At 38.0% G+C, this 27,270-nt stretch overlaps 1 protein-coding gene across 3 annotated transcripts in view; it reads right to left on the minus strand.

The window, feature by feature from the left end:
- MBP (myelin basic protein) overlaps positions 1–27,270 on the minus strand; it is a 110,804-nt gene that overhangs the window by 4,717 nt on the left and 78,817 nt on the right. For all 3 annotated transcript variants that reach the window (XM_051812806.1, XM_051812808.1, XM_051812807.1), the window contains exons 4-7: positions 13,667–14,097; positions 1,349–1,456; positions 828–863; positions 218–250 (exon numbers count right to left, since the gene is read on the minus strand). In XM_051812806.1, coding sequence (XP_051668766.1) covers positions 218–250; positions 828–863; positions 1,349–1,456; positions 13,667–14,097 — 608 coding nt within the window. The remainder of the gene's footprint in view (positions 1–217; positions 251–827; positions 864–1,348; positions 1,457–13,666; positions 14,098–27,270) is intronic.

Raw genomic sequence — 27,270 nt, forward strand, 5'->3', positions numbered from 1 at the left:
CAAGAGCTGTCAAGTTGCTGGATAAGAGCAAGCAATACAATTACCCATCTTAAAGTGCTGTGGAAGGAGGGAGGAAAGTGGAACGGGAAAAGCAAAATAGCAAAATAGAGACAAAACAAAATTATCACGTTGCCGCAGCAGCTTGAGGCAATGGAGCAAGATATGCTTTGGCCTGGCAAATAAAATGGCTGTTACTGAAAGCACATTCATCACCTACCCAGCTAAATCTGGTGAGGGATAATCCTCTTCCCTGTGCATGCAAGAAATAGAAACAATGACATGATGATCACTATGGAACATAGCATCTGGGTGTGCCATACACAGAAGAAGATGAAAAGGCAGCAAAAATAATTAAATAATGGCCAGATAATGAGGCAGGAGTTGAAAACAAGTCTACAGTCATTTCACGAAGCAAAAAAAGGTCAAAATTCATTATTGTAATTACAAGAACTGACTTTACTAGCCATGGTTTGTCAGTATTATGTATTGCAAAAGCCAACTGAGCTTAGTAAATATAAGGACAGTTTCTGGTGGGTGAGGCTTGTTTGCAAGCATTACATTTTGTTACTTTATTACATAAAGCAATCACAGCATGAATTGAATATAAAAATCCCTATGAGTGGCTTTGATTTGTCATGCCTCAAGTCAGAAAGTGCATGAGTAAGAGAACCATGGCTTCTATGTCTTAAGCCTTTGCTTTAAATTACTCCCAATGATACCTGTAGATTTTTACTTAGTGTCATTAAAGACAATGAATCAGGCTTGCAGTTGAATTAGTATGAATTAGCCCATAAATGGACATTGCTTGAGCCCCTGAAATTGCTTACCTTTGCTTGCATTGGGGGAGGTGTACGGGGTGAGACCTACAAAGCAACATAAAAAAGTTGTAAAATGAAGGCAAAAATAAATTTAGGAAGTCATCAAGCCTTTTGCAAATTATCCAGGAGTTAAAAATTGTAATTGCACTGAGAAGCTCCTCTGCTGTCTTAGGATTTGCCTAGAACACACTGTATTTATGTCTGTCTTTAAGCAGTGATAATTCCTGAATACTGCCAGTGTTGAAGACACAAGGACAAAACCTGTATATGATGAAGCTGTATAATTGACATCGTTGCTGAAATTTGACTGGGCTAGTGGAGAGTTCCACATGCTTTTTTGGTAGCATTACAGTATTGTTTGTGTTCCTAGGTAAAAATTATTTTTGTATTTGAATGGCATAATGAGTGCAAAGGCACAGTACAATTAACGAGGCTCAAAATAAAGAGTAATGATCGGGGAGTGATGGTTGCTAATGGATCCTAAAGAAAATATTTCATTTTACTGCATAACAAGCGAAGGGGAGACTTACAATGTTCTTGAAGAAGTGGACTACAGGGTTGTCATCAACAGGCCGGCCATGCTGAGATCTCTGGGGGATGGACCCGACGTGGTGGCTGACCCTGGCTGCATGTATATCCTGAAAAACAGAGCAGGCATATCACTGAGTCAGCTGGGAAGGACAGATTATCAGTGATGGTATGAGGAGTCGTTTTCACCAGGAATGAAAAGAAGAGAAAAATGCCTTGGAAATGTACAGAGATTGCACCCTAAAGTTGTCAGTGCTATGAAATGGCAAATACAGAGTGTGTATATGGACATATGTTGTGCATACATATGGATGCACATGTTTTTAACATTACAGCTCAGTGTGGAATTAAGCCTGTTACTGGAAAGTTTAGGTAGCAGAAACCTTTTAATTTTACCTAAGTGGGGAACTTTTCTTGAGGAGGATAGTAGAATGTAATTTTAGAAATTAAACCAGAAATAGAAAAAAACCTTAAAATTATGTTAGGTCATTTTTCATGGTAGAGCAGGAATACATCATGTATCATTTCTCAGTTCCCAAAGACTACATAACATTGATGAACATAACACTGCAAGAACAATGTGGGGTTTTTTTTAGAATAAGGAAATCAAGTGAGGCCGACAATACTTTCTATTTTCAGTAGGGCTTCCTGGGCAAGAGTCCAAATTAAGTCAGATATATTGTTTATAAGATTGATCTCCATAGGAGAAAAAAGCAATCAGTGTAGAGAAGTTCAGCTGGTTTTTATCAGGGTTGTTTTTTTGCCTGCTGATGACATGTAGATACTGTTTTAAAAGCAGGAAATTCTAAGTTTTATGGGATCTGTTGGATCTCCGCAGTGTCAGGCAGGCAGCCCTACTTATACTTCTGCAGCAGTTTCTGCTTTGTCATTAGTTCCAGTGTTGCCAAAATATCCTCTGTGGCCATGATTAGGAAGAGAGAGCCAGTAAGCTGCCAACAGGTGTTTAGGGAAAGTTACTTCAGCCATGTGTTTGTCTTGTTAATGTACATTCAAATTGCCCATTGCTTTGCCTTTGAAACCAGCTGACTGCCATGTCATTAGGATAAATAACATGATAAGTGCCAGATCTGAACATCCATCATTAGCAGCAGAAACTGGTTACCATCCAACTGCACAACTATTACAGTGTATGAAGTAGAAAACTTTAAAATCAGATTTGATTGCCTGTGGGCTGTGGATTGCCACAGGCATGGAGAAAAGCTGGCATATAGGGTTTTAGAGTTTAGATCAGGTTGAGTTTCTTGAATTTGGCATTCTGATCAATTATTGGGTGATATCAACTTGGCTTATTGAAAAGGTCATTATGCTGTAAATACAAAGTTTCTTCTGCCTGCAGTGCCAAACATCATCACTGTCTTTGATTGTCTCCCTTTTTAATGTGAATGAAGCAGTAGCAAATCTAAAGTAATTTTTAATTACTGTTCTGAGTGAGTTTAAACAATGTGTTTCCTGATTTACAAATAAAGTGCTTTCATTTAATCTTGTCATCAGCAAACATCATATGTCTTCAGGATCTTTGATATTATTCTCAATTCGTGACAGGTAATTTACATGTTTCCCTTCAATTCATTGTTGGAATTACTCTTTCACCTGTAGTTTGTTTGTCCAGGTTTTGGATCCTAGGGGCAGAGAGCAAAATCCAGCGGTGTTTTTCTGATCTTGCTCGTATTTATGTAATAACTGATATCTATAGGTGTTAAAAGGTAAATTAGAACAGATTCAGAATGAAAAGAGAAAATATATCTGGTTTATCCTGCTAGGATAGGTTACTGGGATGGTGTGATACAAGTGGACTTTTTTGAATGAAATCATCCAGTAGTCATTGTACATTTCATTAATACATTCAGATCATCACCATTTATCTTTAAATATTCTTTAAGTGCTTGACCTTAAATGATATTCTTATTAAAACCTAATAGGAATAGAGAAGAGCAACCATGTTTTAGGAAGGGATGAAATTTACTTCTTATTTCTTTGTATTACTGGTCTCTATTGCCCAGCAGCTGCAGCGAGTTCTCCCTGCATCTCTCGCAATGTTGTAAGGAATTTCAGTCTTGAGGGCATTGCCAATAGAAAGTATCTTTGGCTTCCATATCTATGTATTTTGAAATGCCCTTGCAAAGTATAAGTTGAATTCAGAGCCCTTGGGTACTGCTGGTGAAGTTTAAAATGGAGATGCCTCTGTTTGTGCCCTTAAAGAAAATTTAAACATACAGTAATTTTTCAGTAACTGAATGGGAGAACACTCAGCTTTTCCCGTTCCCAGTTATTGTTATGTTTGACCTTAATAAAGGATCTCTACTAAGTCAACTCTGCTGTACATTCAAAAAAGCCAAAAACAACCCTTAGGCTCAATTATCTTAATAGATAAAATTTGCCAGTACTGGAAATCTAAGCAGTAATTGGGAGATCTCATGACACAAATGCAGTTTGCAACTTCACTGTGAAATTATTAGTTTTAAAGATTAATAATGTAACTAAGAATTCTTAAAAATACATGTAAAATCTCCACAGTTATCCTGTCACACGGAGTGATTCAATATTGCAATGTTTTGCAGTCTTTTCTGGTGCTGCAGAGGAAGGTTGCACTGGTTTACTCTGTCACCTACCTTAGGCATGTCAGCCAAAAAGAGAAAGAGTAACTGTGAATACAATGCAAAGAAAACATGCAGGTATTTTAAGTCTCAACGTTAGTTGGCATGGCATTCCCTGTATTAGCCATCTACTTTCACATCAGACTAATTACATTACATTTACTGACACAACCTGTATTAATACCTTGAAGGAGCCATTAAAAAAAAAAAAAATTAAAAAAAATTGCAACTTCTTTAACAGTATGTGCTCCACTTGGGGTTTTCTGGAAGATTATTACATTTCCAATTTACCTGAAGATACCTGTGTGTGTGTGTGTGTGTGTGTGTGTGTGTGTGTGTATATATATATGCACACTTTTCAGTGTTGTGCAACAGCTGACTCCGGGTATAAAAAGTATAAAAGTTGTTGTTAAGCAGGCTTGTATTTAGTGATGAAATCCCATGAAATCCATCCCTGACTTCGCTTGCTATAAACAGGGTATGTCAGATCTTGCAACTCATTAAGGGAGACTTTTAGATGCATATTATAAGCTGTCAGTGGGAGCTCTCATCCTCCACAAGGGGATTGCTTATAGCTGAAGATCTCATATATGTGTAAATAGAAACATAAAGCTCTAACTTCTACTCAGTTTGTTATAAGCTTTAGTGACAATAACAGTATTAAAATACTTTGAGTTGGGAGTACTTGCATTTACAGCTTTTTTTCAATCCCCTTCAGTTATTACTGTTAAGTGGTTTTGTTGCCTACTTTAGGATGTGAGATGAAAATCTAAACACATCCTATGTTGTTTCTCTACTGGCAAAATCCAAATACATATGAAATAAGAAATAGCTGATTTAAAATGTAGTCAAACTAAGTAAAGATTTTTGACATTCATAAGAATGAAAACAACATTTCCTTGGTCCAATGGATTTTCTTCACAAGATGCCCAGTGAGTCAGTGTGCATGAATTTAAAAGAAATCATAAAAAAAATCAACAAATTTTAGATTCATATAGACATGAAAAGTACATTTAGATTGGCTTAGAAAACCAAACTGTTCCGCAACCTACAGGATGTAATGCTTACCCAGCCCCACCCCCCCAACTAAGACATTTTCAACCATACTGGTAGACTAAAATTAGCTTTTAAACATCAAGTGATGAAACACCTCTCATCAGGTGAGAGGCTGAAAAGGCTGAAAGATTATTTGTAAGCTACTCAGCTGATTTTGTATTAGTCCTCAAAACGGATTCTGAATCCAGACTCTAAGGAAATTCCTACCCAGGTTTGAATTTCTGTAGTTAGTACCACTTCGAAACAGTATGCTAAACAGGAATTGAGACACATCCTTTCAGTAAGTCTTATTCAGTGTTTACATTTTGGTTGTTTTTTTTTTTTAATGAGGAAATTTTATTATATAGTTTGACTAGAACAATCTGACAGGCACTTGAATATAGAAATTGCTTCATCTTGGAATTTGGAGGGGCTTTGTGTTCCTGGGCGTAGCTGGCACTGTGTCAGAGCCCTCCAGTGCTACTAACCCAGCCTCTCATCAGGCAGCAACAGAACATACAGCACGTGTCATGTGAGGATGTATTTTTCAGTGCTTATTCTAGTAGTAATATAATTTCTGTGAACATGCACTACTAAACCAGAGCTGTGTTATACCGGTGTCATTGCTTCAGTCTTCATTCATGTACAACCCAAGTACCAATTTGCTCTTTGTGATAGTGTTTGTTCCAGGCTGTTCACAGCTTGCTGATCTGTTAAAAAAAGCAATGTGGATACCAACATCTTCCCCACTGGCTGGTCTGATGGTGCCATTATAGTTAATTACCAAATTCAGCAGGCTTTTCTAATCGCTTTAAAAAAAATGGGCCACACATCCTTGTAATGGCACTGATAATTTTTACTAATGTGGAAATTAAGACAGAAATGAAATTACTTGCTCAAATTGCCCTTACAGAGGACAATTGGCAGCAAGAGAGATGTAGAGTACAGGAGATTCTGCCTTCCAGAGTTGTGCTGGGATTGTTAATACAATCTTTGTCTAGAAATAGGTGATAAAAAAAAAGAGGTAGAATTCTTACCAGAGCGATGGGAATAACAAACACGTCAGCAATGACTAGAGATGACTGAAAAGTAAGAAATGCAAGGAAGATAAGAAAGATGGCATGAAGGAGGAAACAATGGAGAACACCATCAGGAGAGGCGCCAGTTGATAATTCAGAACCACATTTCCCTATAACACACTTATTCTTAGTGCCTTGTTCGCAAATTAGCAGGTGAAAGAATTACTGGAGAAAAAAAGAAGAATCAAGACAGTTGTTCAGGAGAGAAATTCTGGTTTATGATGGAACCAGAGTGAGAGACTGGTGCCATCATACCTTCTGGGTTTTTGCCCATGACCTCTTTATTCCATTGTTGTGACACTTGATAAATGATTCAGAGGCACAACCCAATGCTTTAATTTGCCTTTTCTTTTCTGAAGCATTTTTCTGCCCAGCATAAATCATGTCATTCAAATATTTTTCATGACAGAGGTTCTTTATCTGCTTGGACAGAGTCTGTGGTGCATATTCAGTATTGTCCTCTGTGTTGTTTATCAAGTTAGTATTGATGGCGTAGATTAAACCTTGTTGAAATGATCCATGGCTTGTGTGGGGTTTTTTTTGGCTGAGTTTTTGGTTTTGTTTGGTGGGTTTTTTTGAGAATGATCACTCCAGCAAAAAAGAGACTTTGGCTAGTATTCTCAGAGTAGCTTCTGCTACCAGCAGATTTCACAGCATTAAGGACTTAACTGTACATGGTCAAGATACAGAAGCATCCTAGAGCAGTATTCACCATGATAAATTTCTACTGATCACCTGTATATATATTTGGTGGAGATGCATCTGTTTGTTGGTGCTGCCAAAGTGAAAGAATGTAACATTGTGGATATGGCTATTGGTAAGAAAGCAGAAATTTCTAAATATTTTAAAAAGTCCCGTTTCCGTTTCATATAGTCATGAAACTCTTAGAATGAACAAGATAGGAATTTTTAGGAAAACAAAAATATAAATACCAGGTGCACACTATCCCTTTATAGCTGCTGACCAGAAATAAAGAGGAGAAAAAACCTTGATTTCTGGAAATAAAAATTTCATCTCTCAGACTGCACACACTCACCCACCCACAAAGTATTTTATCAGTTCTCAACTTCGAAGGGACTGGCCCAATTTTATTTCTTTTCTGCCTTCAATAGGTAAGCAAATGACAAGCTAAACTCTTGTACAGGTTGTTAAAAGTACTATTGCCTGTATCAGCATAACTTGGAGAGAGCATAACAATAAGGAGAGTTTACTATTACAAAAAAATTAGACATGGCATGGTTAATAGCTTATTTCTTTCAACAAATACTGTCACTCTGAGGTAAAAATTCCAATAATAGAGTTAGTATAAAATAAGGAAGACAGATCACCCCAAACCTAAGGCTGTACAGCTTCCAAGGCACATTAATTGTATGATGTATCATCAGAAATGAAAAGGTAGATGCATCATAAGCAAAAAGTTAAAGAGAGCTAAGGCTCATCTTGGGTCTGCAGAAGTAATTCTGTGTTTTACAAATGTTTTTAAAATTGCTTTGTAAGAAATTCAGTAAAATCACCTGAAAATGGCAGTGGACGATTTTTTGTGCAGCTCAAAATGAAACCAAGTAACTTTTGAGAGAAATGAGTAACAAAACATGTCTAACAGGAGACCATTTCAGGAACAACATAAGATATTTTGCATGACTACACAAGATGAAAGCCAGAATTGTCACTAATGGTATGTGATGACAGAGGTACAAAACAAAGTCAGTGGGAAAAAAATGCTTTTGTCTCAGTCTTCTATTGGGCAGTGTTTACCATGGTACAATCTCAAAACAACTGAAGAACAAAAACATTAATTTTAGCGTCATAAGATGTCAATTGCTAAGGATAATGCAGTACTTCCTTTACAAGGAAATAATATATGTGATGGGAAAAAAAACCCAATATAACAGATTTTAGTCTAAAACTGTTTCTTTTTTATCAGATTGGTTCATCTGCAGAGAAATAAACAGATGGAGAAAAATTCAATGTTAGGTAGAGAAATACCTCGTTACATTTTCACTAGATCTATTTGACCTTCTCCCTGCCCCTCCCACTTGTTTAAACAAACACCCCACCACCTCCATATATAGTAGGAAAATTAAATCCAGACCTTACTCTCAGCTGGGGTGTGGGGCCCTGCAGGTGAAAATGAGAGGAATTGTTGAGAACAGCCAAGGCCAGTTACTACCAAAAGACCCAAAAGCTGGCCCTCCAGCAGCCATGCCATTAGGCTGAGGCCCAGGCAAAGTGCACCAGCAAGCCTGGAACTTCACCAAGTGCTCAAAAGAATCCTTTGCGCTCTTCTTCAGCTCCCACTTAAATTTGTTGTTATTACTACTACTATTATTATTATATCATACCTGTGGATAGAAGACTCTAGAAAAAGTTAGGCAAAAACTATACTGAAATATCCTGTTTGTTAGAAGTTCAATGAAAGGGGGAAACCTTTTGATGCAAACTGATTAGAAACAGAGACCTTTAAAATGCTTCAGTTGATTAATGTGTATTTTAGCCTGAACATGTTGCTAACACATTTCTGAATTTCAGAGGCAAAAAGAGACCATATAAAAGACAGTAAAAGCAGTGAAGCCGATTGGCTTTTCCTGTCTGCCCAGTCATGATTTTCTCTTTAACTTGTAATACAAATCAGCAAGCCCCAAATACTTTGTCCCATTTCTGAACAAACTTTGCCATGCAGCTGCTGCCAGATTGAGAACAAAGCATCACTAATACTTCACCAAAAGTTAGTGCTTACATTTCTAAGCATCACTTACAGAGCATTTACTTGGTCCAACTCCCAAATTCATTTAGTTTGTAATAATCGCTTTAAGCAGTAATTTCCTTGAAAATGCAAGTTCCAGTACATTAAATAATGTGTTAACTATTAGGCATGAATAACATGTATATGGCCATACGTGTGTTAAATGAACATGTCAAAATCAATCCTATGTAATGTTGGCTCCTAAGTGTACTCACCTGTTAATACTTTCTGGTTTTGTATGGGTGACAATTTTTTCAACCAGACAGATCTAAAGCGTTCAGAGGTTCTACCACTGCACAAGCTAAATGAGATTCAAACTGGCAGTTCTGATACATTAATTCATGTTTAGGTATTCATCATTCATTAGTACCTGCTACAAACAAGAGGCCAGATTCAGTTCCCATTATCATAAACCGAGAACATCAGATTTAGGAGCTTCAGTTATTCAAAAACCCAGTCCTTTCCTTCCAGAAGGCAACCTCTTTTTATTTCTGTCCCATGAACTGTCTCAGCTGAATTTTGGAGAAGAGCATACAGCCTCTTTTAATGATCTGAAAACCCATCATGTACAAGTAGTAGTTTGTTGCAACTTCTGTTAATGGATTAAAGCATTTAAAACAAATTAAATCATTAGTACACCGGTTGTTGTGATATAAACAGTTTAATGAATACATAAAGCACATATAAAGCAAAAGATTAAAACAAAATTATTGTTACAACCACCATAAACTATATAAAAATATTTTTTACAAGCACACTGCTTGCACAGCAGGTTTTACAAAACAGAGTATCACGAGCAATACCACTCCCTGAAAAATCAGACTTGGAAATAAAAATCACAGTAAGTATAAACTTAAATCAATGTGAGTCTGACTAGTATACAATGTGATTTAACTCCTTTTCAAATTCTTCACGGTGCTGTAGTATACATTAAAGCTTCCACAGCAAATGTATATAGAGTTCAAGTGCAAGAAAAGAAAAATTATTAAATTATTCTGATTAATTTATCTCTCCCTGGCATTATTTAAAACTGTGGTTCCTAAACTTTTTGCCTGTGCATATCTATTGCAACCATTTTTGTAGATCCCTGTTCCAGCAACTGCTTAACTTAGGAGTGGGTTTGGAACTGTTGTTTCAGAAATTCTGATCCCAAACCCTGATTCTGCTCAAGATGAGAAGAACTTCAGTCCAGTGCTCCTCATACCTTTTATCTGTCTATAGGATGGGGAAGCCCCATCTCTTTCCGTATTCCTTGCATCCAGACACACAGATATTGGGAAAGAAATATAGGAGCAAGGCTTCATACAGGCAACAGAAGAACTTTACAAGATTGCATACAAAACTGAAGCAAAATGTATAAGAAAAACTGATTTAATCTTTCACTAAGTCTGGTCTTAGCCTGTTGTTTACTGTCACACACAATATTTTGGTTTGTTGCATTTGTGTCACAAACGTAGTTTTAAGTTTAGTACGTTAATGCATAATGTTAAACCAGGACAGAAAAGTTCTTGTTTCACAATCCAAACTTTAGTAGGAAAAAAAAAAATCATAAACAAAAGAATTACAAAAGCATAAAAAGCTGCATCAAAGAAACAAAATAGCAGTCAGTACATACTGAAGTTGAATACAGGCTAGAATCTAGGAGGCACAGTAAACATTTGATCATTTTAACAAACTTGCTTAGACGCTTTACAAATGTTTAGATAAATATTCTATAAAGATTAGGAAGGAAATAATTTATCCTTATGCTATTCCCTCTCGCATGCTTTTTAAAATGTCTGCACCACAGTTTCTTTCTGTCACCATTTTAAATTCTTCTTTAGTACAATTAAATTTGAGCTGTGCACAACAGCAGTTTTGTTTGGAATATTCTGTCTTAAATTTTTTTCTTAAAAGTACAAAATTCAAGCTGATTTTGCTTGACTTTCGGCTATCCAAAAATATGGATGGGGATGGGATTGGGGGAACAAGGGCCACTGTGCTTACTGTCCCTTAGAGAAGGGGTATTTCTGTACATTCCAGTATTTCTATTTTTAACAACTCCCATGCACTCTTAATTTAACTTCAGAATTGCAGGGTAAGGGAGAACCTGTTCCATAGGAGTAGAGGAGGCCATGAAACAGTCCCAGCATTGTTCCTACCCCACCTTTCTGTACACAATAGTGAACATTATTCATTAACATGTTTCTTAGCCATGGTTGCAAGAAGAAAATGCCTCCACAAAGAATTTATGTGTTTTGCTTGAATGTCAGCCCTGTAAATCTGTACAAAGAGCAAGTGTTGTCTTTGCATTCCAGTGCTTGCTGGTGTGGGTAGTGGAGATATACACTCCCACTGGGGCATGGACTGGCTGAAAAATGAAGATTACAAGAAAGGCAGCTGCAGAATTGCTTTGAAATGCTTCAAAATAAATCAAAAACAAGTGCAAACAAATGAACAGTGCAGCTCTAGGAACTTTTGCATTTCAAGCCTTTGAAAGTCATCCTTTAAGGTGCTTTTCTTGATCTTATTTACCAAAGACCTGTTTACTTAATGGAGTCTGGAAACTGCCAAAGGACTTCATTCTATTTGAAGTCATCCATGAACACCATCTATCAGTAGTCATACTCAACAAAATTCAGCAAATGACAACAACTATTTAGGGTTTAAGCACAAGTAAGACTATTAGCCATCTGGATTTCCCCTGTGTACACATGTATAAATAAATGACACCACAAGGCTTCCTTGATACAAGAAACCAAAAGGCATTGTTTCAAAGGCTAAATAAATAATAGTTGAAACAACTGTCTGTGCCACTTGCTCAATACTTTCTACACTGCCCTCCCATGAGAGAACTTCCTAGGAATGTTTCCTAGGACATGCATCAATATTATCATTGTGTGGAACAGTGCTAGAGATGCTTTGGCACTGAAGTCCTAATGTGATTGACTTTTGCCAAGATAATAAAACTTCTCTGGGCTTCCAGCTCAGATCTGCAAGTCAGGACTCTGTAACACTACGTGTAGTTGCTCTTAAGAAAAATAAAAAAGTACTTCTGGTGGGTAAAAAAAATATGTTAGAATTGTCCATAATTCTGTACTGTTTTGCAGACATTTAAGTGCTTCAAAATAGCACTTTACTGAACAGCAACAGAGATAAAAGGGATGATCTCCTCCCCTCTCATACATAATTATGTAGAGATCTGTAGAGAATCATAGCAATCTTGTTCATGCCAAAGGATAAAATACATAATTTGTACAACTCGCAGTCATTTTTTAGCCATTACTTCTAAAAAGTGAGTTGGCTGGTTTGATTTATTGCCAAGCAGGAACGTACATACCTCTGTGTATTCCGTATGCAGAATCTAACTTTTTGGTATCGTTTCCTTTGTGTACAAAGAACATTTCATAAACTATTTTTCACTGAGTAACACAGTACATCAATAAAACAGCAAGAGTTGAGCTAGCCAACCAGGTTCCAGAAAATAACAGTGTTGGGAACAGCCTCTGATATTTGCAGAAACTGCTTGCTGCATGTATGAACATTACATACCTACAGAAACAACTGCCTGGTTGCTAAAACTGTCAGCAGCGTTACAGGCCCCGGTTTGTAAATGTGAACAATGAAAAGAACAAAACACACAGCTTGCTTAGTACTGGCTACCAAGTGTGAGAAGCTGCTGGTTTTATGTTTCTAGAGTATTTTTCATCCAGTGGTCTCTACATTACAACAGCTCTTCAGGGAAGGGCTATTACACATTGTGGAGCTTCCAGGTGTGGAGCTGGGAAGTACACTGACAGCCTGCAGCTGTTGTACCACCACAAATCAGTTTTACACCACAGAGTAGTATGTACTCTGTCCCAGTGTAAAATTATAAGACAGCACATATCACAGGTTAGAAATACCGCATAGACCTCAAAGGTTGTCAAAGGTTATTCATGGGCCCAGTCAGCAATTATAAGCATTGCTTTTTGCAACACACAACTTAAGCAACTACAATAAATTCAGCTAAAAGAAGGTTTTACAGCCCTACAGCAGTTCCATTAAAATACTTATGTAGTGTGTGGACACACGAACACAAGACTCCTCTTATCATTTACGTGGCAAAGCATACAGCAAAAATATCTTAAACTTTGCCACTTGAGTAATAGTGAACTAATATGCCAGCTGCATAGTTTATCAGAGGAGGCAGGTTAATACTGGAAAAGGAAAGAATTCAATTAATAGCCTTTCATCAATACCTTGAAGAAATGGCTTGTTATAAAACTTCTAATAGGAAATGCTTGGAATATATCCTAACTTCTTGCTAGAATAAAGCAGCTGGACAATTTTGTACATCTGGGATTCAGGATAATATCTGTGAAGCCATCTCCTCGTCAGTGCTGTCAACTGAGCTTAAAACATGATTTTTCACAAGCAGGCTGAGAATTTGGCCACAATTCTTTTTCTAACATCTATTTCCAAGTTTGTCTCTCAGTTAGTGCCAAGTGTCTTGCATTTAGTGCTCTCATCCAGCTCCCTTTTGCAAATATTTAATAATAACGTACAAAAGCAGAGCATACAAAAACATACAATGCACATTAAATACTCATAAAAATTCCTCTCAATAATGTTTCTATAGCCACCTGGAATTCTAATACTCCTTGTTACTATCCAGAATAGCTCCTCTTGTTTCCCAGATCCCAGATCCCAGCTTTTTTTGTTGTTGCTTTCAGTCTAAAGCCAAGCATTACATTACAAGTACCACCTTGCTGGCTAAGTCAACTCTTGCATTAAAGCAGTTAGACCTTTCTTTGAGACCCACCCTTCCTATTTAATTGTACTGTATTTTCCTGTAGCCTTTGCAGTTCTCTATTCCTCAGAGCTCACCTTGCCCGAGCCCCGCCGGGGAACATGTCTTTCACCTCCAAAGAATCTGCCCAGCGAGTCAAGTAGACCCGAGTCTCTGTGCCTTGGAGATCCATGTCTAGCATGGTCTATAGTGCTTGCAGATGCCATTTTTGATCCGTGCCGGAAAGAGGAGCGTTTTTGTGAAGCCATCAAATCCGAATTCTCTGAAGCTGCTGCACTGTCTTCTTGGATGGTCTGTAGCTCGTCTGACTCTGAGGGCCGATCTTTGAAGGTGTTGTCTTCTCTTCCTGGGGCATCTCGGGAAAAGAGGCGGATCAAGTGGGGGCGACCAGTCGTGTCAGCTGGGTTGGCCTCAGGCCAGGCATTCTTTGGGTCTGCTGTGCCTTTGGAGTCTGTCACCGCTGGGTTCTTCGTGGAGGTCCCATTGTTCTGGTTCACATCTGCCTCTCCTGCAAACAACAAGGATGAGATATGAATACAGGCCTGTGAAAAACAGCCCTGGAACAATGCTGCTTTCTTTCCCTTGCCTTGAGATGCTCATTTCATACAAAACCCGTAATATGTGCAGTTGTAATGAAACTATGTTCTCTACCAGCCTTTAAGAACATTAAGCTATCTTGGAACTGAAACTGGGATGATGTTCTCACACAGATTTGCAGTAGTTCTAGGTGGGTTTTTTTGGTGTGGTGGTTTGTTGTTTTTTTTTAATGTAACATATTTATAAATAGATCAATAGATTACTTGAAGCACAACTGAAACTAACTTTCTTGCTGATGAGAGGCTTTCAGTGAACAATCAGAATTCACGTACTGTCCCGTGAGGACTGCAACACTAAACTATGCCCTTTTTTTCCAAAACAGAAGGAAAAAATAAATAATTAAAGTGACACTGCAGATCTGTGCATTCGCAAGTGCACATTCCCTCTCCACGATGTCAGAGCTTTTGGCCCCATTTGGAATCCCTCACTGTAACTTCAGTATGAATCAAACAAGCATAATGAGGGGAGGGGGCTCTTTTTCCACTCTTCAATTGTCCTCACTTCAGAAAAGGCAGACAACGCTAAACTGCAATTTCTGCTTGGCCTCCCATCACGGTTTTTCTCCATGTATGATTATTCTGGCACTCGGGTGCAATGTCCTAGTGCTGAAGGCCTAGAGCAAAACTGTACAATTTGCATTTAGTGCTTGTGAGAAGTGATAAAAACCAATTATCAGAAACTGACAAGCTTTTAGTCAAGAAAGGTGCCAAGAAAGACCCTTGTGGTGAAAGTGAAATGCCCGCTGCCTTCTCCACAGCCGAGTTCTGATGCATGCAGTAAAATATCTGAAAAGCATCAGCTGCAGCACAGTTAGCCCTTTACCTGTAGTAGCTCTTTCTATCAGTGATAAAAAGATTTACTGAGGTTTTTTTTTAGTCTATACTATGATTCCTACTGTTCTAAGTGGAACTGCATCCACTGATGAATATGTCTTATCTCTATGGAACACCAAAAGAGTATTAGTAGGTCATTGCTTGAGAAGCAACCTTCAAGCATAGATACCTCTCACACACGCTGTGTCAGAAACATCTTTTGGAGTTAGGGATGCTCAGAATTTCAGAAATAAGCTACTGTTAGTCACGTGTTACCTTTAGAGTCTGCTTATTATCTTGTTACATCCTCATTTGATTTGGTCCTTGTTGCCATGGGAGGGAAAGGATCTGGTAAATACTGTTATGTTTTTGAAGTACTCTGGGCTCCAGTACTTTGCTGATTCACCAGAGCAATTTCAGTTATTGACAGTTATTTCATATGGTTTTGCCCACCCACAGGACAGCAAAGAAAACTTTTCTAAGGCTGAGAATAACTCTTAAATAATATTATGGATACACACACAAGACAGTAATGATGGCTTTTGCAAATAAACACCTGTATGTAGGTTACAATTGGTTGTAACCAGCCTGCTAGTTTTTCATATAAAAACATAAAGTACAGTTTTGCTGTGCAATATTTTTTTTTATTTCTGTGAAAACTACCTAGAAAATGTTAAGGGACTTCAAGAAAAATTTTTTTGGTTAAAATATCTGAAAGTATCTCTCAGGAATACAATTATTTATCCAACACTAACTGTCACTGAAGACCTCATTAGTGGGGAAATATTTGCTGGCAACTTTGGGACTTGGGTTTCCCTGAAAAGATACTCTCAAACTGTTCATATACCCAAATTATTTTCTTAATATAACAAAAGAAAAGTAACTAGCTTGGTAACTAGCTTGGATTTGTGGCACATTCTAAAACTGCAAAACATTTTAAACAGCAACTCTAAGCTTAGATTCTATACCATAATACAAATCCATTCAAGGACAGAAAAAGAAAAGCAAACAAAAGAGTTATTGTATATACCTAAATGCATTAACAAAACAGCAGAGCATCTGCATACTAATATTTTTTACAACAGTTGTTCTTTGTGTCACTGAATACGGGTATTGGTAAGCAACAAAGAAGGGTAATTGTGCCACAAAAGTAGCTTCTCCCAGTGCATACTCAGTGAGCTATAAAGTATAAATCTTTCTGTATGCTTTATTTCAGTAATGAAAGCACACATTTAAGTTTTCCTCTAGATTTTCTGCATGGTTAAATCTTCTCTGATATATAGAAATATGTAAGAGAGATGGTTAGCATTTTTGCTAACTAATCAAAGTCTTCCAGTGAATTTGGAGAGACAGATCACTTTAATAATGTCTTAAGGATATCCAGAATTAATGAATCATGTAAACATATGCTTATTTGTTCATTTAAAAACAAATATTTAGACTTCTATTACAACCCATTATAAATGCTGTGTATATGATACTGATAACATTTTTTGTTGTCTCTCCCTGCAAGATGTTCTTTGTTAAAATAGAGTACCCTTCCTGTACCGTATCACTTGCACATAGAAAGTTGCCCAGGGAGGAAGAGGCTTTTTTTTTGTTAATCCTTATAAAATAGGATACAGCAGAATGCATTGCCATAGGCATTAACCAGAAGGCTATCAAAGTGTTTTCTATTTACATTTAATTGAATATAGTCATGGAAAGCTGTGCAAATGACAGTGTGAGAAAAGCACATCCTCACACTGGCCCAAAAGTAGCAGGAGGGAGCCAGACTGTGAGCAGGGATGTGACACTCCAGGCACGGCCGAGGACCATTCCCAAAGGCAACACCACCTTTCCACTTCCCCTTGCTCTGTGCCACTCTGGAGCCTCTGCAGGCACAATTTTTCCTGTAAATGTTGGTCAGAGTGAACAAGGCCATTTGTTCCCTGTATACACAGTGACTTCCATAATGAGGAATACAGATGAATAAAAATTCTGAGCAGTCTGTTAATGAAACGAAAGCGAAATTTCAAAGGTGCTTTCAATGAAACAATATTAAATCCAATGCTCCATTGTCTTTAATAGGAGTTAGGCCCCATATAAGTATTTTCAAAACTACTGTGCCTTGATGCTCAATTGGACATTAATAGTTTATTCCATTTCTTGAGAAGCAAAATAACTCTTTTATGTAAGCTTCTAATTGGCTGGGACCTCACAGCTTCATATGGTTCAAACAACAACTACTCTCAAGGCAATGGAAACCTGTTGTGTGCAAAGTACAATTTCTAACAGAGACATCTTGGATACAAATATTCTTCTCACAGGTCACTTGGTGGAGTTGCTCTATGATAGTCTCTCCTTGTGTACACCTAACTGTAGTCTTCTTCCATACAGAGGACAACCTGTTAAGCTAAGAGTTTTAAAATAGATTACAAGTTTTTCATCTCCTCCCACTCCTTTCCAGTCTTGCTTTCTTGCAGATACTTGTAATTCCTCTCACATTCCTATTGCTGCTCCCTATACAAATGTTGTAAAATAAATGAGGAAAATGAAGCTGATAGAAGCTGAAGTACATTCCCCTACTTTAACTTCTCAAGAGAAGCTTAGATCAACAGTGACAGAATATTGCAAATATTGATTGTGATAATAAATGACAGGACCTTAAATATCTGTAAGAAATCTTAAGAATTAAGTATCATCTGCTCATTACAAATGCCAGAAAGTACCTTAATCAACTTTGTAACACCAAGTATTTAATATACTTTTATCATAACTACAGACTGCTGTGATTGATTACTAATTTCCTTTTCTTGGCCTCCTTTTCTCAGGGTATGAAGATGAAAATTATCTCACTGAACTAAAGGGACCTTTTGAATCAACCTTACCTTTTAGCTTAAGTCATATGTATTTATAAAGCACTGTTTTTCCACACATGAAATATAATGCATATTTGTCCTTTCTTCTTTTTCAGTCTTCTCTCTTCTATAAGATAGTTAAATATAATGCAATATAGTTCTCAATTCTGAGTCAACTCTATTTCAGTATGTTTACTGAAATGATGACAATAAAATATGAAGTAAAACATCTGAAATTTTGTGCTGATTCACCTGTTTTTAGTCACTTGAACAACAAAGGGTTACATCTAGAAATTTACCAACTTTGTAACAGCTAAGATTTCAAGATCTTTAGTAAGCTGTAACACTAAGGCATATGTATTAGTAAGTTTACCTTGCATTATTTAAGAGGTTGAAACCACTATTTTGGAAGATGTGGATTCTAGTAATATTTGTGGTACAATCAGGCATTTGAAAGAATGAAAGGTCAGAAAAAGGACATTCATCATCACTACATATATGCTGCAGCTGAGGATGTCTGGGTTCCCACTCTGTGTTGAGATAACTGTTTCCCAGTGTTCTCCCTTTCCTTTTTATGGAGTTAAGTTCTTTAAAAAAATGACCTTAAGGAATTGTTTGCAGGAAGTACAGCGTTAGGCAGCGCTGAGAGTCCTAATTCAACTCTGTCTTTGGATACTGTCATGAAGCCAAACACTTCCATTTCTTCTGCACTATCACTCTCAGCACTATCAAACTCTAATGTTCTTCAGTAGATGGAACAGTGGAGTGTGTAAATGAGGAGTCTGAACATGCAGCAGTAATTACAGACTGTGACCTATTACAAGAGCCAAGATCAAACAAAAAGCTGACCAATTTAATGTCTTTGGAAAAAGGATCCAAACTATTTGGTGCTCAGTGGTATCAAGTGTCAAAGGCAACAGTAGCAAAGCCATTCATCCTACAGACCAGTGCAAGTCATCCATCAGAAACAACAAGGCCAGTCATGGCTGCTCTGAGGAGCACTGCATGGTTTAGCATGCTGTGGGAACACCCACTGATCAAACTAAAGGAAGAAAGGGGATGACAGAATGGGTGCAAACCAGTAAACTGGTGCAGAGAACTCCAGCTCCTGGTTTGGACTTTTACTGCAGTGCTGTCCACAGTAGAATGGAATGCCTACAGCCAATAGGCTTCACTACAGAAGTATTTGCAGAGAGAGAGAGGAAAGAATTATGTCTGCATTGTTAAATCCGAACTGCAAAGCTTGATTCATCCTCATTATACTAAGACGCTGCAGACAAAAAATGGCTCTCAGCCTAACTTCACTAATATGGTTAGAAGGCAATATGCCATCAGGCATTTCAATTCACAGATCTAATTACTGGGTTTGTCTGATGCTTGTCAAACAGTTGGAAATCAATTTTGGAAAAATATTTCTGTTTGGAATAGATGACATGCAGCATCACTGTGACAAACAGCTGGTCACGGTTCTCAACGCAACTACAACTGATCTGATGGTGCATTTAGCCTTTACACAAACATTTTCCTCATTTGCTAGCAGAATGAATCCAGAGAAAAAATGCCAGTGTGTCTCACAATACAGATTCACATGAGTTTAACACTCCTACTGCAGTCAGCCAAGAGACCACTTCCATTACAGTTCGCTCTCCTCCCTCCCCTCTTTGCCAAAGCTTGTCACTTTCAGGTAAAAAAATTCCACCCAAAGGCAAATTTTCTCTATAGTTTCAGCATAACTGAAAGAAGAACATTTTTCTGCACAAAAAACTCAGCGTTCCCTACAGGTTAATCAAGCTGTAGCCCAAACCTCCACAAAAAATTAGAAGCCACCTGTTAAGCATAACATACGCTCCTTTGACTTTCCTCATCAACTGCTTCCATTAGACATTATGGAGCATATAGGGCTCCTACCAGACTGGAACAAAAGGTGTGAGGGTGTTTCCATTCCATTGATGAGCTGAGTACACTTCTACACTGATCTGATGAGGCAGTGAATAAGGGGTCTGTTGTGGCACAATTTCCCTTACAATAAACCTTAGTACTAAAAATATGGGAAAAACTGCAAAAACCCACCTGGTCCAGTATTTACTAGTATTGAGTTAAATTGAATAAAAGACCAAGTTTAGTTCTATACTACATCTTGAGTCAATAAGGCTTACTGGCTGAGCCTGCTAAAAAGGATTGCACTGCTGTTAATAAAGGCACAAAGGCACAACATATTTTTAGAGCTGACATTTGCTGTGGCCAGGTGAACAAAACTTCAACTTAAAATTTTACAAGAAGAATCTGACAAATGTTGCTTTTTCTGAATCCCTGATGCCTCATGGAATACCAGTTTCTTAGCTGTTCTCTGCAGAAAGTATTATGCCTCCTGAGAGTTGAAAACCAACAGGTCAAATAGGACCCATTAGACCTTTGTTAACACCCAAGGCTTGGCACAGTTTCTTTCAGACTCATGAAAGATCTCATTCCTTCAAGCCCTCCCTGGTCCTCTCCCACTGGAGAAAAGCTGCTGAGGTAGCAGAACTCGGCCTTACAAAAGAGCTGACATGAAAACACAAAAAGGTTTGATGGAGAGAAGGGAAATGTCAGTTCACATCCTGCTATGGAATCAACTGTCTTTGCAGGTATAGCAAGAGAAAGGAATGACACTTTATTTATATTATTTATGCTCAAATTTTTAGGAAAATAAATACTGCATTCACTTGGGTAAAATAGGAATTTGTAGTTTTTAGCATTAAATTATGCTGCAGGAAAAAGTATGAAAATCGCATATGAGAATATAAATTCTTTCAGACACTAATTATTACAGTATGAAAAAATAAGTGTGATTCCTCTCACTTTATTTCTGATACTAACCTAAAATGTACTCCAGATCTGCTGGGTAAAAAAACAAACCCTCAAACATTTGACATGCTGTGGCATCGATTCACAAGTGGCTATTTTGCTAGGTAAGAGATACAATAAAATCTCTCCTGAAATGACTAGCAACCTTCTTTCCAAAAGGCCAGTCAATGAAAAACTTGCTGGCTGCCAAAGGTGTTTCTAACAGTAGTGCTGTTCTTTTGACAGTGGGATAAATTAAACTCCCGAGCTGGCTTGACAGTTTCTTCTCAGTTCCCTCAGCATACCACAGAGCAGGCCTTGTCATCATTCTGAGATGTACCATTTTCAGCACTTCCCTCAGCTACATGAAAGGTATTCCTGAGAGCTCAGGAAGTGGAGATGGAAAGATACAGCTGTGAAAGTAGTTTATCTTGAAGGTTGTCTATATAGGAGAAGTTATCTGCCAGAAGCATCCTTTACTACATACAGCACTGTTGATCTGCATAAGGACAATCAAACCATCGACCTCTTGGTAAGGGTCAAGAACAGACTTTTAGATTTTAAGTCCTGGGTCTAGTGTATGCATTGTTTGTACAAGCAGTACAAGTCTGCATGGGTCCCATCTAGTTAAATACACTTCTTTCAGTATGGCAGCAACTGTTTAAATGTCATGTTTGTACTGAGGTAAATTGTAAAATTATATGCAACACAACCAGTAAATTATGTCCTTTAACAGCAATTATCATCTGCTTTCCTAAGTTTGCATCTTTCATTTAAGGGACCCAACGCCTAAAAGATAGATGCTGATGACAACACAAGTCAATACACTTTAATTTCACATATAAAAGTACTGTTGGAATAAGAAGTGATAAATAATAGGTAGTATTAATTTTGCAAGTTAATTAGGTTGATCAACAGCCTGATTTTTTTTCTTTCCCCTAAATTCTGTTAGACTTCATCATCCCAGACAAAGTGTTTAATATGCAACTGTGAACCATTGCTTGTTTACAGGAGTACCAGTTTCATGATAAATGCATCCCTTAAGCATCACTCCGCAGTACAGCTAACAGTTTTTGGAAAAAGGGTCCCTATAACAGATAGTACAGATGCTGGGGGGGATTGTTGTTGTCATATCTTTAGCCTCAAGCTGTACCAGAGAGGTTCAGGTTGGACATCAGGAAGAATTTCTTCACTGAAAAGGTGGTTAAGCACTGGAATGTACTGCCCAGGCAAGGAAGTGGTGGAGTCACTATTCCTGAAAGTGTTCCAGGAATGACTGGACATGGCACTTAGTGCTATGGTTTAGTTGACATGGTGGTGTTCGGTCAAAGGCGGGACTTGATGATCTTTGAGGTCTTTTCCAACCTTAATGATTCTATGATTCTATGAAAGAGAAATGGTTCTGGAATGTTATTTGCCTCATGGGTGTGTGAAGGTGTTGTATGCTTGTGAGAACAAGTAAAAAAACCTACAACTAAAAGAGGCATTCAAAAAAGTTAAAAACATTCCCTGCAATAGAACAATTTTTGACCTTGAGATTGTAATAAAAACTGATCCACTTGATTGAACAAACTGCCTTCTGCACTCTGCATGCTTTCATAGAGTTGGTCACTTGGTTATCCATGCCACTGATTTACAATTAAGAACTGAAACAAAGCCCACAGTGGCATGGCCTACCATTGCAGAGGAATGCAGCAGTGTAGGCCTGGCTCACACCCTCTCTTTCTTGTTTTCCAGAACTACTGGCATTGCCTCCCTTTGCTGAGGGTTACAAAGGAGAGTACAGAAAACAAAAGAGCCTGTGGTTGAAACCAGTGGGACTTGCTATGGCAGAAATTTGGAATCTATGAGAAACATGTGGCAATTCTCCATACAGCCCGCAGAAACTTTTTTAAAAACTTAAACAAAGAATTTTATCCACCCACCAGTTTCAAAGAAAAATTGTTCCTTTGTGTTACTAGAACATACAGGTTTGTTTTAATCTTGAGTATCTCACAAAGGATCCTCCCACAGCAAAGTGAGCTGGAGCATCATTTCTAATAAACAATTTCATGTGCTTAAGAGGAAAAATTAAATTACCTGTTCGACCTATCAGCATTTGTGTTCTTTAAAAACTGTGCAACTGACTAGTACTAAACAAAGATTGTTTGATTATTCAGCTTTTCTGCTTCAACTGCACGGAGTCTGAATAATCAGTAGATTGCAAACCTGTACATACCCCACCCCCTCCCAAAGTAATAGCACAACAAAATGACTAGTGCTTTCATAAGATCTCACAACTTCTACTATCATTTGTATTTTCAACATCAGTTTTGTTTTACTGAAAAATAACCTATTCCCATTGCTGCAACCAAGTACCCAATATTACAGTTAAATTTCTTTCATAACACCATAAAGAAACAGGGTCTTAAAATCAGCAGAAAAAGAGATATTGGTGAAATGAGTGAGGTGAGGGCAGAGACTGAACCAGCTGGTTCAAAGAAGTTGCTCACAGAACAATAAGCAGCAAAAAAAAAAAAAAAGCAAAACCAACCAAACCAGCTATAGAATATTTTCTGTTAAAACCCGTCATGTAGCACATCCAAAAGAGGACTTGACAACAGTGCTGTATTTTTCTTGACCAGGAGTTAAATGTCTGAATGGTATTATATTATTTAGAAAGTATAAACTGCAGAATAAAATACAATTGAAATAAGTTAACCAAATATGCTACCTTTGAAAGACATAATTAGTTTGTGACCAGAGGGAAACTACTTAGAGCAAGGCAATAAACCGCAATTTTTATGAGCTGCATATTTTAGTCCTACCGAATCAGAGTGTTCATGTATGTTAAGTTTTCCTGAGACCAACTAACTAAACTAAGCCCCAAAAAACACTTCACAGTAGAGCTCAAAGTACTGTACAGGAGTTTTTCATATGTTAAAAGAAATAAGAGAATATGAATACTTTTAGCTCCCCACAAATAATGCACTCATTTGTTTTTTTTTTGAGGATATAATTTCAAAGTTTTTTTTCCAAGACAGCTTTGTATAGAACAGGCAGAGGTAAAAAGCAAATTAGAGGAATGTGGCAGTCCTAGAGAGACGAGTGTACAATGCAACTGGGTATTTGGCAGCTGTGAATCACCTGCAGGATGATGTAATCAACAAGCTTGACATTTTTGCACATGCTTCAGGTGTACACTGCATCCCTGGATTTCTCTATTTTGCCCTGTTAATGTATTCTGAATTGAAGCTTTTAAAAGCCCAGGTGATCTCAGGGAATCACAGTTACAGAATTTGCAGAGAGGGGTATTACTTTGGTAGTTTTTAGAGAATTTTTTTTCCCAGAAAATTCTAAGATACACTACAGTCCTATAAATTGCACATTTTGAGTATGATGTACATATTTGCTAACATTTCTAAAAATATCAGAAACACCCAAGCACAAATAAGTCTGTAGACCATTATCATTGTGTCGAATTGTTGCACATGTAAAACAAAACTGGAGATCTGCCTCTACAGAAGCCAACGAAAAATACTGAAGAAATACACAAAAAAAATTAAAAAAAAAAAAAGAAGGTGGAGTTAGGATTTTCAAGGCTGCCTAAACTGCAGCTCTCTACAATCTGAACAAGTCCACAACAGTTAGACACTGTATCAGCCTGACATTTTCTTTCAGTTGCACAGAATTTGTTCACACAGCTTATCACATCTCAGAAACTGGTGAAATATCCTAAGATAATGTAAGCACCTCTGTGCCCTGTGGGAGGCAAAAGCCCAGGTGGTGATCCACACCTCCCACCCACTCTGTCCACAATGCCAGTGGTAAGAGCAGCTCCCTGCCTGCCCCGTGAGGATGCAGAGGCCCATGTTGTGACCCACATATCCAGCTGTGTCCAAGAGGTAGAAGATGTGAACACCTCTGGGTCCTGCGGCAATGCAACGACCATGTTGTGACTCACACCTCCAGTTCAACCCAAGACATTATACCAGTGGAAGAAGCTCACATCTCAGTGGGGACAAGAGTCACACCACCAGCTGCATCCATGAGGTGGAAGACATGAGCATCTCTGTGCCCTTCACAGACATAGAGGACCCAGTTATGAGCTTCAAATCCAGTTCAAGATGTTCATATTAAGATCTCTGTCTCATATGGATACTGCATAGCAGTCATCTGCAGCTCCAGCTCTGCCTTTGGTATGAATGGTGAGAAAGTAATTCTGCCTAAAAGATCAGCAGCTGTTAATTTTAAAAACCCAGTAAATGCTTCACAAATATGCCACCCCAGGGATGTTCTGCGCTCCATTTAGTTTTTGTCTACCTGGCAAGGCTTACTCAAAACAGATTTTAAAATGTATTCATGTAATAACACAGGATTTTAGAAAGTGACAGTCACTTTAGAAAGTGATAATTCTGGACTCTGCAAATGAAGCTAGAAGCCAGGTTACTCAAAGGAAAAATTCCACATGCCATATCCAACGCCAGTAGAGAAACCACACCTGAGCACATCTATGGCAAGGATGCTGCTGGAGCACAGACCTGAGGCTGTCTGGCCAGTCTCATGGTTTAAAGTCTCTCTGCAGGCCCTGCCATAAGGAGAACAGCACCAGAGGACCTTGCATTCTGTTCACTACTGTGAAGGAAAGGAACGGGATTTTTGCCACCATGGCCTGTCTTGCTTGTCAAAACAGCTTTGTCTGGAAGCTGCATAATGGAGAATGTCAGCACTGATCTAGGAGCAGAGCCATGGAATTTCTGTGTCAGAATGAGTGGAGGGTATAAAAATATTGTAACACATGCAATAAACAGTGTGTATTTTGTTAAGCTATTAGCAAAAATTTCTTCAAGGCCTTTATAATCTATGTACAATTAAAACCCTAAGAATTTTAGATCATACAACAATGATAAACTGTTCAGAGCAGTGTGCACTTACTGAACTGGCACAGGGTCTTACAACAGAGATTATTTCACAGAAATATTGGCAGAGAGCTAAGAATAAGATGTTTGGTGAAAAGATACCACAAAAAAAAAAAGGAGAGATGAGTGTTTCTTTTGATTATGAAAAGGTTAATGAAAAATGTGAACTCAAGACATTTAGAGCTTGATACAAACCACCTTGTCTGTTTATCCTGCAAGCAATGGCCTACATTTAGCAGGGAATAAAGAAACATTACATGCAATCACGAGACTGTTCGCTCTACAGTATCCAGAGCCTTAAATGTAAGACTTCCAATTCTGAAAGAAAGGACTGTATTTGCACCCGTCACACCACCCTGCTGTTCTCTCATGTCAAGCACCATCTCCCCCTCTGGCCCCCAACAGTTTCCAGTCCTTCCTCCCACCTTCTCTTCACAGGGTTCCTGGACCAAAGCTGCTGTCCAAACCACTCTGCTGTGCTGCCTATTTGACTCCCAGAGGCTCCACCTCCACAGACATCGTGATCCCTCACCATACTGCTGTAGGCTTTAAGAGACTTCATCTTGGATAAGATTCCAAATTATCTCTGCACACCAATTCACTTCTGAAATCTCTCTTCATCATAAAGCCTACCAGGCAGAGCTGTCAGAAGCTACTACAAGCTGACAACAAATATTCACTTCTAAATCAACTGGGAGAGTCACAATTTAAGTGCTACCTCTCCTAACCTACCCTGCCAAATGCTTAAAACCCATGTACATCTTATGATACTGGGAGTTAACAAAAAAACATCTACTTTCAAAGGGTTCCCACTTGGAAAATAAATACTGCATGGCCTATTGCCCTTTCTCAAACCCTTCTGCCGCTCTGGATTGCTGACATTTGTATTCATTAGCTAAGAGCTTTCAAAGTCATTTCACAGCACATTTCACAAACGTCTTTCCAGCAGTACCCCATCAACCTTCTACACCTCCACTAACAGAGCACTGCTGGATCAGCATCTACCCAGAGTTCTCTTAATCCAGTCTTAAGTGTTGCTTGGTTGGTGCCACAGATTGATCCAGTTTGAGAAGTTTGTTTTTGCTGCACTGAAAGAAGAAATACTTAACTTCCCACCATACCCAGTGAAATTTAAATGGCTGTGCTAACAAAAAGATCATACAGTGCTGCCTCCTCCACATCCCAGTTACAAACAGGATTCTCCCCATATCATTTTACAAGTTTGTCTATACAGATAGTGCATGAAAGGAAAACAAAATATTTCTATATTGGCTGAAGTAGGGGACAAAATTCCAAGATTTCCAAAGTAGTCTGGGCTACTGATACGATCTGTGCAGCATGAAATTCACATTTCAAAAAGATGTGTTTGTATGGTGTTTGATAGACTAAGAGAAAATTCGCTCTTCTCACGCATCAATTTGAAGTCTTCTAGTATTTCAGTGGGATTTTACCTGACATACAGTATGCTCACAGTCAGAAAAAAAACCCAGGAAATTATTGGGGATCCCAAAGCTGCTGACATAAATCTAGACATACAACAAAAGTCCATTTCTGCCTCTGGGCTTAGCATCTGTCAGAATAGCCTTTTAGATTTCTGCTTTAATATTCTAGTATCTAACCTCAGCTATTCTATATCTTTAGAAACTCCATTCAACTCTCCATCATAACAAACCATGTCATACACTTCTAAATATATTAATAAATCTGTCCT

This window comes from Manacus candei, unplaced genomic scaffold (assembly GCF_025592945.1).
Source record: "Manacus candei isolate 608988 ecotype Guabito, Panama unplaced genomic scaffold, ASM2559294v1 h1tg000088l, whole genome shotgun sequence".
NCBI classification, from domain to species: Eukaryota; Metazoa; Chordata; class Aves; order Passeriformes; family Pipridae; genus Manacus; species Manacus candei.